At 39.1% G+C, this 14,800-nt stretch overlaps 1 protein-coding gene across 1 annotated transcript in view; it reads right to left on the reverse strand.

Annotated features, from left to right (window-relative positions):
* cacna1ba (calcium channel, voltage-dependent, N type, alpha 1B subunit, a) overlaps positions 1-14,800 on the reverse strand; it is a 176,138-nt gene that overhangs the window by 67,450 nt on the left and 93,888 nt on the right. The window contains 7 exon segments of the mRNA XM_073465321.1: positions 5,271-5,291; positions 8,328-8,339; positions 10,056-10,162; positions 10,709-10,768; positions 10,994-11,123; positions 13,100-13,220; positions 13,615-13,808. Coding sequence (XP_073321422.1) covers positions 5,271-5,291; positions 8,328-8,339; positions 10,056-10,162; positions 10,709-10,768; positions 10,994-11,123; positions 13,100-13,220; positions 13,615-13,808 — 645 coding nt within the window.

The raw sequence follows: 14,800 nt of genomic DNA on the forward strand, positions 1-14,800 counted from the left end.
CAGCTTAGTGTACCATGTAATCCTGGTTTACATGAACAAGTCGGTTGGAAATCTCTGCTTGAACACATGCAATCCAGAAGTTATTTCACAAAAAGTCTTCCGTTGTTCTTTTACAAAAAGAAGGCTGCATTTCAACACATTATTTCCCATGCAAACATGGTCACACTTAAGACTGTGCATCAGTGATCTTAATCAACCAGATGTCTTGAGTGTCCATTTTGGGTGATTAAGATCTGAAACTCATTTGACAACTAAAAGGAGACATAGAAGAAAAATGACTATGACTGTCATTGTCTGAGGTGAGGTTTTAAAAAACATCTGAGAGTTACACTATATTATCTTTGTACTTTGTATTTATCTTCTTCTCTGTTTTTCCAGGGTTTTTGAAGACTGTGTCTTCAACCAGTGTTTCCCATTAGTTACCTCTACTGTAGAGGCCCGTCACAGATTCAAAATAAATCATTCAGGTTTTGCCACGGCTGTTGAAGCACCTGAGAACTGCACAGGTTCCTCCTGATTGCTTGACTTCACTGTCAATAGCAATGTTTCTTAGAAGCAAATATTGTATGGCGACACCAACGCTGTAACTCCTGTACTTTCCCAGATTTGTGTACACAACCAGTGTGTTTATGATTAAATTGTTTACTGGCGAATACAATTGTTTACAAGAGGACATAGTTTGTCCACCACAAGCAAAGGCATTCAAATGCAATGTTTAAGAACAGCCAGTTTTAAGCTGGGGGTTTTCTTGAGTACAACAGGTTATTCAACCATGTCTGAATGCAAAAGTATTGTATATAGTATAGCTGTTTTGATTGTCCAAACGCAACAGTGAAAATCCTGCTTTCATGGTAAATGGTAAGACGCGAATCATACAACTGAGAATAACAGTGCACACTTTCCGTGAAGGCGCTCATGATATCTGCTCTGCCACATGTAAAGATCACACTTTGAGAGAGAAATTCAAACCATACCTACTTTCTCATTCCCACACACCTGGCAAATCACTGTGTAAAGTGGGCGTGCTTGGTGGACAGTTCTGAAAAAATGACAGGTGCAAACTATTTCTGAGGTATTTAGAGGCTCTTCAACGGCCTTCACTTAAAACAAACTGAGCTCTTTATGATGAACATCTGAAAACAGATAGACGGCTACAAGGGAACAAACTAGTCACCATGCTTACAAATGTCAACTGAAATCTGGACACTGGTACACTTGACTGACAGACTCACCGACTGTTAAATTGTTTGTTTGTAGTGTGTACCCATGACTCCCTGGAGAGCACTAGTGATGCTGAGTGGATATCCTGCTGAAATAAAATTAATTGCATTGCACTTTCAAATTCGAGATATTTGCCACTCCAAGGGTGTATAGGGCCCAGGATCAAGTGAAACCTACTACAGAATATGGGAATAACATGAAATCATAAACTGAGAGGTGTCTTGTAAGTTGGGATATAGAGAAGATGGAAAAGGTGTGGGATATACAGTAAAGCAGAATGTCTTAAGAGACAAATGACTACAGTAGGCAACAGTACTGACAATCCCTGCCACAGTGCAAGGATAAGACAAAATCCTGTGACCTACTGAGAGTTCTTTAAAATCACCCAGGTGTCAAATAATAGAGGCCTACAGCTTCTGAAGGCTTGTGCTGAATAAGCACTGAGAGCAGCCCTAAAATTGATAATAAGAAACAAATTTCTGAGGCTAAAGTAAAACAAAATGTGCAGACAGTAAATGTCAGAGGTAACAGCTTGCTATCTTACAATAAAAGTGCGAAAGACTTGTGGCTGAAAACCCTGACAAATACACGAATCAAAAAATAGAATACAAGTGAATGCTAAATACAGTTTTTTGTCCCGTCAATCAGCAACTTACATGTGTTCTCTGTATCCTGTCTACTGTACAGCGGACAGTTTTATATGCACGTCATAAAATTACATAAACATGAAACCAACAAGACGAACACTGACAGAATACAGCTGCACTGAGTGAGATCAGTGAACTCTTCCTGTTTTATGTATTTCATTGGTTATTTATACTGCACTGCAGCACTAAAGTGTGCTATTCAAATACTTTCATGTCACAACACACAAGATTCACTGTATTTACATCCTATAAACCCTACAATACGATTAAGTTTGAGCTTCTGCCTCAGTATAACAAGAGTTTTGTTACTGGGGTTTAGTGTTGAAATATATTGTGTCTTCACACCAAGATTTCATTGTCCATCCATCTGTTTTTCCGCTGCTTATCTAGGGCCAGGTTGGGGTGGTAGCATGCTTAAAAATTATTCCAGAGATCCCTCTCCCCAGCAACGTCTTCAGGTTCTTCCTGGGGGATGCTGGGGCATTCCCAAGCAAAATAAGATACAGTATATAGTCCCTCCAACATGTTCTAGGTATTTGAGGGGTTCCTGAACCCAACCAACACTTCCTCTGTAGAGGAGGTGGAGATGAAAGACTTAGGAGAAGTTTTACCTATAACCCTGGCAGAGGTCAAGAGAGGTCAGGCAGGCAAGAGGCTCTTCAGCGGCAAGGTGCCGTGTGTGGATGAGATTGAGACTGAGATGCTGTAAGCTCTGAACAGTGTTGTGTGGTTGTGGCAGAAGAGGGGCTGTGTTACCCATTTTTAAAAAAGAGAGAGGAGGGTGTGCTCCAGTTATTGGAATATTACACTGTTCAGCCTCACTGAGAAAGCTTAAGCCAGGAGGTGCTGACTAATTGGCGTACCTCAGATCCAGGAGGAGCAATGGAGATCAAACAGTGGTAAAATCTCTCCTAATATTTTCTGAAATGGACTATAGTGAACAGTTCAAAGTGTTGCCACAGGCTCTCTAGAAGGCCCCAAAGAACCCTGGACTATTTGAGAACCACTGCAGTAAGCTGTGGAGTGACAAACAGCATGGCATCCATGTGACATGATGACACAACTTTTGTCTTTTCTTGTGCCCTTATGAGGCGCCTACACCAATCACAAACACATGCAACAGCTTCCATGCTCTGATGCACATAAGTCTAGCATGCGTTTATAGTGACAGAGGGATGAGGGGGTTTAGCCCAGACACTCACACAGTTACAATGAGGGCTAAGAGAACAACCACATAAGATATTCTGATAGCTTTCAAAGAATACCCCTCAACACCCAGATATATATAGTGAGATGCTTGGGGGGGGGGGGGGTGTGAAGGTTCAAATGATAATGAGGATATCTGGCTCAGAAGTAGCTGAGGCCATAACTGTTCATCATTTTCCTGGAACGAGAATGCAGAGATGGGCCCTGAAAACAAAATCTGTCTTCCAACTGTCTCAGCACTGCTCTATTTTTACCTCCATTCCACTCCAGAGTCTCTCTCTCTCTCTCTCTCTCTCTCTCTCTCTCTCCCTCTCTGGTGAGTATGGACTACATTACTAATGCCAGCTGCATTACAAAATCATTTAAAGGATGGGTTCAGACTTTTCTCAAGCCTATCTTAATAGAATACTCTCATGCCAGGTGTGTTGAAAGAGTTGAAGATTCTGTATTTCCACCCAAGCTATGAAGCATTATCTTCATAGGCTGACTACACCGTAATGATGTGTGCAGTATGGTGGCTGACCCGGGCAAACATGCTGCAACTTCAGAGAGTGCATGTAAATAAACAGCCTGTACTTACTCCCAACGCATCAAATAGAGCAGCCTGTGATTTAAGTATGATGCAGTAGTTACCCCTCTAATGTCACTTCTTGAAGCGCTCTTCTAGTGCAGTAGCATAAACAGCGAGAAACATCTGAGTCAGGGGACAGTTGGGGTTGCTGGGTGGGTCATTCACAGGACTCCCCCTCCAAAGACCAGGGTTTCTATCCCGTTTGTGACCAAGACTGATTTGTTTATAATTTATGTAACGTATATAAAAGACGTAACTTGCGTCGTTTACATATGTGAACTTGTCCGAGCCCTGTTAAACACTAGTGTTCAGTTGTCTTTTCCTGTATTTGTTGCAACATGTTTGTGTATTTGAGTGTGCTGTGTGTATTTCCAGCACATTTCTTGAATGATGCTCATGTGTTGTCAAATCGATGTTAATGAGATTGTTTTTGTTCGTATGTGTTAATTAAGTTGCAGCACGTTTGCCCTTGCTGTCCAGTGCTGGTCAGACTGAAAACCAAACAAATTCTAGAGGCCTCCATTTAAAAAATAAAAAATAAAACAATCGCTTAATTTCTAATCTAAATAGGCAAAAACAACATAAATGACACTATTCTTTTCTTTTAATCTTTGTGGTCTTGCAGTGGAGATAGAATGTGAGTATTCTAAAATTTGTGCATGTCCTCATATTTTCCACAACAACAATGGCCTTACTATTTGGTGTCAAAACAGCAGGAAGCACTGAACTTTCTCCATAGTCTTAGTAACACACTCACAGCTGAGCTTCTATTTGAAGAGTGAAGGATTTCCTTCAGTCCACTACACATAGTGTGATAGCAGCACAGTGAGTACTTCTTACTCCTCACCACATACTCAATACTATAATCAGTCAACAATTATAAACAAAAAAACACATTTGTTTTTAAAATCTCTTTTTATAATCTCAATCATTGACTCCCTAATAACCTCATACTTGCTGCCTGTCCCTAATGCTAATAAACAAGGGCTGTGTGTACTGTGAGGGCTCGAAGGCTTCACATGCTCCTACTTTGGTACTTCATGGTACTCGGGTATGAAGGGGCGAAGGTCAGTGTTAACAGACACGAGTTTGCGGATGGTGGCTGCTGTGAGGAAAGGTAGATGGACCAGCACTGGAGGAAACATACACTGGACACTAACCTCTAAATAACAGACTTCATTCCAAAATGCTAAATAAAGAACATGTTTATACCATTTAAAGCCAACTTTTTGATTATCATTGGTTATTAATGAAATAGATCATTTAAATAACTTGTATTGTTTATTGAAGTCATGACAAAGAAAAAATATATATATTAAAAATAGAAAGTGAAAAATCTTATTTCCACCCTAAATGGTAATAAAGCATTTTGGAATGAAACAGCTAAAACCAGCAGTGGTTTTGGCAGGCAGAGGAAGGTTTCAATTGAAAGCTGTCAGACAAAGGTTACTGTTGTGTTAATAAGGCATTTAATAAACTGGATTATGAGTTTAATCATTTTATACATGAAGCTGATCTAAGCATAAGTAGGATGGTAGTTAGAGAGGGTTGGATTTGGGGGAAAGGGTGAGGGTAAGGTATGGGTACAGGGTGGGGGGTCAGGGTGGCATAGGGAGGTTCCCCACCTGGTCACACCTTGTTGCGATCTACTTGGGGGAAAACAGTGGTAAAACAAGGTACAGCACATTTATGGATGCTTCACACACAAACAAAATAAAGCATATGTTTTGCATCAAATTAAAACACCATAGTTTCTATGATTGAAAACAGATAATAAGATTATTTTGGCTGCTAGCAGACAACTGGGTAGTAAATCCCAGTAAAGAAAAATGGATTCAGTTTAGGCCACACAAGGAGAAAATAGCAGGTGTGATTGGATGCTGAATGTGCCTGTTATTTTTTGGAGGCAGCCTATCACTGAACACACAAATCAAGTGATTTTGGTGATTATGACAGGCAGTTGCTCAGCTCTGTAATTGCACACTGCTACAGCTTCTCAGTGTCAACCAAAAGATCAAATAAAAAGAGCAAATGCCAACAAAACAGGCTTCTTAGGAGATTTTGTAATTACTAATAATATAATCAAGGAAATAGATTCATCATCCCAGTCATGAAAACCAGGTTGTCACTATAAAATCTGAAGCTGACATTAAAAGGCAGAATTGCAGTTTGCAACATCAAATGTGAAATGCACCAAAAAGCTGCAGACTGGGCTCAACACTCGAGTGGTTCCAGTAGGTGAGATGACAGATTCACAGATCAGGCTTTGATGGGGATGCTATGGTTCGTTGTCCTTGCCACAGGCAGTCGATCAGATGGATGGCAGGCAGAATGAGCTCCGGCAACATGCTTGGTGAGTGAATGACAGTTGTCTATCAAATAGGACTTTCCATCTGTAACTGGCAATATGAGAGTGACCTGGAGCCAAATAGTGTTTGCAAATATTTTCTTTGAGTTTGATTTAACCTGTAGAGCATCAGATATGTGGGTTTGAATGCATCAGAACAAGAGAGAATCATTGCTACGGAGATCCAAAGTGTTCAATATAAATTAAATATTTACATGAGTAGATAGACTAAAAATGTAATATGACCATTAAATTGACCACATAAAATACATCATTACAAATTCATCCTGCCTCCTTTTACAATCATAGACGTTGCACGTCAGGTTAATTCGATGCCATTCATTTAAAATGACTAAAGTCTAAAGTCTGATTTTATTTTAAAATACAGCTTTTCATAACGAAAACTGGTTCTGGTATGTGGATTGACAGAAAAAGGCTTTGGAATTAATATTGGCATTATATGTATATATATATGTATATATATATATATATATATATATATACACACATACATATATATACATACATATATATGTGTGTATATATATATATATATATATATATATATATATATGTATACAAACATACATATGTATATATATATATGTATGTATCTTTACTCTCTTGTGTGACCAATGAGCATTTGACAGTAATAACGGTGGCAGATTGAACACTTTAGTAGCTCATTAGTACTCATTAGTACATTTTATGCCCTGTACTTAATGTTAGTTCCATGAGTTGGTTTAAACTGTCTCTGGTTGGCTTTTAAAGGTTTTAAGCTGACTTATTTTAAAACAATCTTGTGAAAGAGTCTTAAATACACTACATACATAATATCTTGATGTCCCAGGCAAAAAAAAATCAGCATCCTCATTTGTTGAGGTTAAACCCAGTTAGCTTTAGTATTATAGATATGATAAGGAAAAACTTAACTGACATAACCAAACTATTGAATTAGTTAACGATATGCTTGCTCTTGACCCTGTAAGCAGTAATAGGTTACCAGTTTATATAGTAAGCTAGTAAGCATTATTTCATGTCTTATTTATTTTTTCAGTATTGAACGTTGGGTCTCCATATCAGCAGGTTGTCATTGAAAAGTGCCACTTACTGTATGAGTCTTACTCATGAAAAAGTATTCACAAATGCTATTCAGCACAGGTGTGGAACTGAACCATATCAATATATCCCATCTACAATATGATGCTGGGTCAGGTTGCAAACTGCATGTAAATGGAAATGATGTGACAGTATGGTCATAGGGCAGCCATTAAAAACCTATAGCTAACAGCATTGATGTCATACAGTTTATCTAATGTGCATGCTATTCCCTGAGATGTACTTATGCCCTCCGGCAGCAGCGTGCTTGTTACATTAGTGAGCCTCTGTTGAATTAATAAGAGAGAATGTGAAATTGATTGTTTCATTCAAGCAGAGCAGTGGCGAGGCAAAGTGCTGGTGAAAACACCTCCCATCAGAGGCTCAGGGAAGATATGGATGATGAACACGCAGGTGACATGCCCGTCTATAGCATAGGAGAGCATGGAGAAGGACCTCCAGCCTGGCACACGAGGGTACAGGAAGGTCTTAGATGGGCGACGAGATGGGAGTATGTTCCACGCACAACAGTGCACACTGCAAAAAATATTCATCCTCACAAGCAATTTCACTTCATATACTGCACGTCTTACAGTCTTGTAAAGAACACAGCTGATGGTGATGTCTGCTACTTCTGCAATCACCATTTTGCACTAATAATCAATAATAATGCAGAAAGAAATCCAAGAATATAGGTAAATGGCAATATATTTATGGCTGAGTTTTGAATGATGAGACATTTTGAACAAAGAAGAAATTGTTTGTTTAAATTCTTCTACGCTTGTAATTTTTCTACAAAATACAACTTATGTGTTTCGCAAATTTTCATAAATTTGCTCAAAATGTCCAAATTCTCTTAGAATTGAGGGGCAAATATGACTCGATGCAGTAGACAAGGCAGGTTTAGGAGGAGTGATTACACCACCTGAGTTACTAGAATATAATACACAACTTACACCAAGAGAATGTGTTGGTGCATTGTATTAATTTTAATTAATTTGAAATCATAGTTCCTTTTACTTAAACAAACAGTAGTATTTTGGAGAAAATACAGCTGTATTCTTGAACCTATGACTGGCCTTTACATAAAACCTGGATACATTTCAAGAAGTAAGACTGAATATGAGAGGAAATTACTTGTTTTTGCAGTGTAAGCCATGTATGTTTTCTCTCTCACATACATACACACAGATAATGTTACAGACAGGCAACATGAGAGAGGTAGAGGAAGCATTACCCCATGAAGCTCCTTCAAAATGATCCCAGGACAGAAACAGGAAGAGGATCATGTCAATAAACACATAGCACAACACCACAACACACACACGCACACACACACACACACACACGTACACACACAGAAACAACAGACTTAAAGAAAAAGCTGTGGCGAGCAGCAAAGTTTGCTTTGACAGCTCACAGTATATATATAATAGCCTATATCACTAAGATAGTTTTTATAATTATAACAACCACAAATCATCTCATTGTATTTAAAACATCATGAAATTACTTAAAATCCAACAATAAAAATGTCAAAGATAAAATATTGATAGAAGTGGTTGATAGTTAGATATAACTATTTGATCACTGAATTACTGAATTATAAATAAAATGCAACAATAGAACTATCACATGAAATCAACAGATTGATGATTAACTATTATAATTTTAGCTCTTTGAACACTGGCAGAGACTTCTAACAGGATCCCAGTGGGTCCATACAGCCACATTTGCCTAACACATGTTCAGCCATCCAACCTGGGATGAATCCCATGAAAAAGAGCATTCACTAACCACTAAGTGTTCACAGAACTTGAATTATAAGACTTAATCATTGTATTTCATCCAGGATTTGCCCTGTAACAGGGATCTTAGTCAATCTTTATTAAAAGAAAAGCTCACCATCCCATTCCACTGTTAAAGGGACAGTTAACCTCAAAATCCAAACTACATTTCTCCTCTTACCTGTAATGCTATTTATCCATCTAGATTGTTTTGGTGTGAGTTGCTGAGTTCTGGAGATATCAGCCGTGGAGATGTACATCTTTTATCAAGTATAATGGAACTTGATGGCACTCGGCTTGTTACGCTCAAGTGCCAATTAATTACATTTGATATAATAAACAGCAATGTCTCTTTCCTGAAATCATGACCATCGTTACCCTAGATAATCCACACACCTTGTTTTGAGCAGTTTCATGGTCGGAACTATTTTCAACTACACCTGCCAAACGTATCAATGTGCAATAGGAAAAGTTCATCTACTCATGGACGAGAGGCTCATGCTCATGATAGAGCAGGATGCTAACATTAATGGCATCCTCCATGGCTGAGCTGTAATGTTAGCTAGCTTAGTTAGCTTAGATAGCCAGCTTCTTGTCCATGAAGAGGTGCACACTTTCTTCTGCATGGTGATAAGGACAGAAAATAGTTCCTACATGACACTGTTCACAGCAAGATCTGTGGATTATGTCATGATTTCTGGAAAGAGACATTGCTGTTGAATTTTTTAAATGTATTTTTGCCAGTTTGAGCTCATCAAGTGCCATCTGGTTCCATTATACTGGAGAGAACGCAGACATCTCGAAGACCAATTTTTCTCCAAAACTCAGCAACTCGCACCAAAACAATTTTGATGGATAAATAGCACAACAGGTAAGAAGAAACATGTGTAGTTTTGATTTTGGGGTGAACTGTCCCTTTAAATTACCTTTTGGTTATTGCTTAAATATACTGTTTTGCTTTCTCCTGAAAAACATTTGGCGGACGAGATGCTGCAAGGCAGAGCCACAGTCCATATTACACAAGTTGTTTCTGACGTTAGGCAGATACTGTATATTAAACCTGACACACCAGACCACCAGTCACCAGATGCATCTGCCAAATCTGTTGATCAGGATTAACTATTTACAAATGTAGACATTTGAGTTTATGACAAAAATATAAGAGTTATCAAACTTACGAAAATGCAAAAGCCACCAGCGCTCCACTGACCACTATGAAGTCCAGAATGTTCCACAGGTCTCTGAAGTAGGATCCAGGATGAAGCAGCAGGCCAAGGTCCACCATCTAAACCCATGAAACACACCACTGTTACATCTTTTTATTTTTGATTTATTTAATTTGTATTTCTGGTTAGGTCGAAAGGTATTACATAATAGACTCATTATTACATAATGCCACTTGTGATTTTCTATTGATTGCCCTATATTTACATTTAGAAATTAATATGTAAGACTTTGAGTGTCAGACAGGTTTACCAATCATCACCATTTTGTTAGATTAAACAATGAAAGAAAGTTAAAGACACAGATTTAAATGAAAAACAGAGTATTATTAATAGAAAGGGGCATCCATACAGCCTTGATATCCTGAGTACACCACAATGGTCACAATGAGGTGAGGTCCTGGCACAGACTGCCTCAATGTCCTCTCCAAATGCATCACTTAAGTGCTTTCAGTAAGTAGAAATGCAATGAGTCAGCAACTCAATTCTGATAAATTCTAATAAATAGTCATCACAGATGATTTACTCTGAGGAAGAAGAGTGCAGCGAAAGACAATGAAGTCATGAAGTTATGAATGTTTAAAGTGTGTCTTTATTTCCACGTTTACCTTAATCACCATTTCAAAGGTGAAAACACCAGTGAAGGCATAGTCCAGATATTTGAGCACCTGAAAAAGAGAGATTAAATCAGTCCTGAAACAGAAATACAGAATCTCATTATTAACTGAGAACAGGATAATTAACTTCATTAACAGACAAAACTCCACACTAACCAGAGAATATTTCAGGATAAAACACCTTTTAAAAAACACAGTTGGGTACATGTGAATGTAGGAAATATCATAATATTAGTGTGCATGTGTTTATGTGTAAATGTATACTGTTGGTCTCACATTGTTTCGAGGGGCATTGGTCCAGACAGGATCCTCTGCTGCCAAAGCAATACTGCTCATAGCAATGACAACCAGGATGGACATCTCAAAATAACGCATAGTCACAATGTAGTGACATAACCGTCTCACCCTGAGGAGAGAGACAGGGACAGACAGAGAGAGGGAGACAAAGAGTAAGCAGCAGACACAGATATAACAAAGATTGTGGCAGCCACTGCTATCTCCTCACCACTTACTTGCTAAAACACACAAAAACGTCTAAAGCAAGGATCAAAATAAAGCCAAGCTCTCAGTCACTAGATCTTCATCAGGGAAAATGTTCAACAAAAACAAATATTAAAGCTTAAAATGACAACTAACAGAGCACAGCTGTACTTTTTTATACAAGCACACATGGGACTTATAGCTCACAATCACATACGTTGTCAATGAAACAGAAAACAAATCCGCACAGAAAGCTGTCAGGAAATCTAAATACAGGAAATGCAGAAGTAGTAAAAGACAAGCAGATAGCAGTACCCACAGCCCTGAAATGCATAAGTCAACTCCAAGTATAGCATCAAAATCTGGTGGATCTGCAGAGTCCCTAGAGCTACAACCGTAGACAGCAACTCTCGTGTTGGTAAATATTTGCCATGATAAAGGTCTAATGACCGTAGACCTCAGTGTGCCAAAACTTCCTTTCTCCATAGCTGATTTTTTTTTTCCTTTTTGGACCTGTCAGGAGTGTGGTCTAATGAACAGGAAAGGAAAGCAAGAGCAGAATATAATAGTAAAAATAAAGCAACAGGTAAACCATATGCAGACAATAAACTGCATGCTTTGAAACACTTTCAGCCTAAATCTCAAAGAAAATATGAATTACTACATATTGAACCAAAAATAAGCTTCCAAACACACAGAGACAAGTGAGGAAATAGCAGGATATAATATACAAACACTACAAGGATAAAGGAAGGAAACTTTAACTTTTAAACATTTATACTGTACATAGAGGCTGACTAGAGGCTGCATCTAACTATAAAGACACAACTTTCTACTGTATGCTGCAGCCAAACATGCTCAAACTTTATTTATGAGCTCAGCACACAAGTGGAGAGCCTTAACCTAAAATTACTAGTGTTCCTGTTAACGTCCGACATACAGACCAGCTACCACTGTCTCCTGTGTGTGTGTTGGTATTGGGAACAGTGTGTTTATGTGAAGGTTTATGAGTACACTGAGGAGATGGACCCTGGTATTGAGAGGCACTGGTCTCTTGAGGGGTAGAGGGAAATGTTCAACACACACACAAGCTTCCTCATCAACCACAGTGTTGTAGGACTGCGTGACTCCTGGTACCGATGTGATGATATGCTTGATCAGAGATAAGAAATAAAAGAGCTGATATACAAACTCTCCATGGTCTATAGTAGAGCCCGACGTATTGACATATTGACCGATATGGAAACTTTATTTTTAGAGATTATAAATCACAAAAAGATGCTTGGGGTTGTTTTAATCATTAAATTCCCAGTGAAGTCATCATTATACGCAATAAAGTTTACTGTTAGACCGTAAAATATCCTGCCTCTGTAGGATATCTTCTTCCCAATAACGTTGTCGCAATTATCCCCAAAAATTGAGTATTTCTGGGGCTCTATAGCAGACCTATTCAACTGGCAGCCAGCGGGACAAATGCACCCCCTTAACAAACTCATATGAGCCCTTTTATTATTTTGTTAGTAGGCTAATTAACCCATTCATTATGTTTGTTAACAGTTACGCCTGTTGCTAAGCACTGATATTATTTTCTTTTATCAAAAAGCTTTAACCCAGGCTGTTTAAGCAGAGGACATTTACAAGAATCAAACTTACCGCCTACTTCTGAGATCACAGAAGTTTTTTGTTTTGTTTTTTTTAAATTGTGAAAACTAATAAACAAAATGGAGGAAAAAAGTGCATTGTTTTAGCATATTTAAACTCTAAGCTTTCCAGGTCAGACATAGGGATGTAAAAGTCAAGCCCCTTGGCACTTCACTTTTCTTCAAATGTGGCCTGATCTGATGCATGTCGGAGGTCCTACAGGAGGTGAAGAAGTGGATGAAGGAGGTTGAGGTGACTCACGGATTTGTCTGTCCAAACATGAACATAGAACTATAAGGCAGGATGGGTTTTGGTCCACTTTGACCGAGATCCTCCAGGTTCTTCTCATTCATGGGCATCATCTCACAGTCAATACTGTTCACTGGAAAGACACAGAGTTCAATTACAGCAACGCAGGTCAGAGTCATGAAAGCCTGTCTTACAGGGAAGGTTTATTTCCTTTCTACCAAACTACATTGTTGATGAGTTTTTCAAATGTATTTTTTTGATGCTTTGACCACCACAAGGCGAGTGGATTACAGACAATTTATTTTATTTTGTTAAGTTAGAAAAAAAAGATGCACATCAAGAGGCTCGTTTGTGGTGGCCTAGAGGTTAAGGTGCACCATATTTCTTTCCCTTTATTTCCTATCACCTCTCTACTGCAGCTATAATACTGTATGTGATACAGCTCACTATTGCAGAGAATGGTGACTATAATAGGGGCCAAATTCAACACTACTCAATGAGGCACAAAATTATGAATAGACACTGACGTTGTATGAGGGTGGTCTCTCCAGGTGGGGAGGTGACGGTCACAGGAGGTATGTGGATGGAAGTCTGGCCAGTTCGCCTGACGTTCCTCTGGTTGTCTGAGTCCTCTGGTCGGTCAGGAGGCCAGTTGCCCCCCCCAGAGCCCTGCTGGGGTGAGATGGCTAGGGACTCCCCCTCTGAGTCACCAAACCTGTCCCTAGAACAGAGACAACATGTTAATATACAGCATATTCCCAAACAGTATCTCACGCTTCCGGCCTGGGGGGGGAGGTATACAATGCAATGTATAGACTTTTATGAAAGTAATTCCTCTCAAGAGAAGAAGCTCGTAGCAGTGTCTGTAGCTGCAGAGACCTTGCCCTCCGTCTGTGTTTTCTTATTTTCTTCATATTTTGCTGTTTTCAGGATTTCTGGACCTCAGCCTTTGGAAAGTGCGTGTGCAGCCCCAGCTAATAACAGTGTGGAGGCTGTGAGGGCGGGACACTATTGAAACGTAGTGACCAGGTGATATCACTGTCACTCTTGGCCTGTTTGTCTGAGGGCAGGGCTAACTACACACACACAGACAGGCAGAGCAGAGAGGCAAACAGCGGAACGTGCACCTCAGCAGAAATTCAGGTGGTTGTGTGGACGTGTGGGCTTGTTTACTTGTGCTTTAGAACATAACTGCTTTGAAATGATCAGAATTATCTATCTGATTCACTGATTTGTTCTCACTTATGCCACTCCCTCTCTTCATTCAATCTCTAGTCTGCCATTGCTACTCTGTCTCTCTCTTTCTTTCGGGGAGGTGTTTACCAATATCAACTGACAGATTCTGCACAGTATGCCTTTAAAATTATGATTTTGCCACCACTGTCAATGAAATTCCATTTGACCATAGGTTGATGGGTCTGGCTTAATATTTACAGACCAGTAGAAACACAATTTAATACTGCAGGGTCCCTGAAAAGCAATAATATGTAATATGTATCCAGATGCAAAATCTTTGATGATCTCTTTCAGTGCAATTTTTAATTTCCTTCTCAAAGGCAAGTGCACTTCAAAAATGATTAGGACAGTGATAGGCTCTGTTTTCTGGCTCTCTGAATTTGAAATCAAACAGTGACAGTGGGGTATATGTGCCGGCCTTTAGCTCTAGGGCAGTATTTTAGTTACACGTTGGCTCTCGCAGGGGGTCTTCTGACA

This window comes from Pagrus major, chromosome 5 (genome assembly GCF_040436345.1).
Source record: "Pagrus major chromosome 5, Pma_NU_1.0".
Lineage (NCBI taxonomy): Eukaryota > Metazoa > Chordata > Actinopteri > Spariformes > Sparidae > Pagrus > Pagrus major.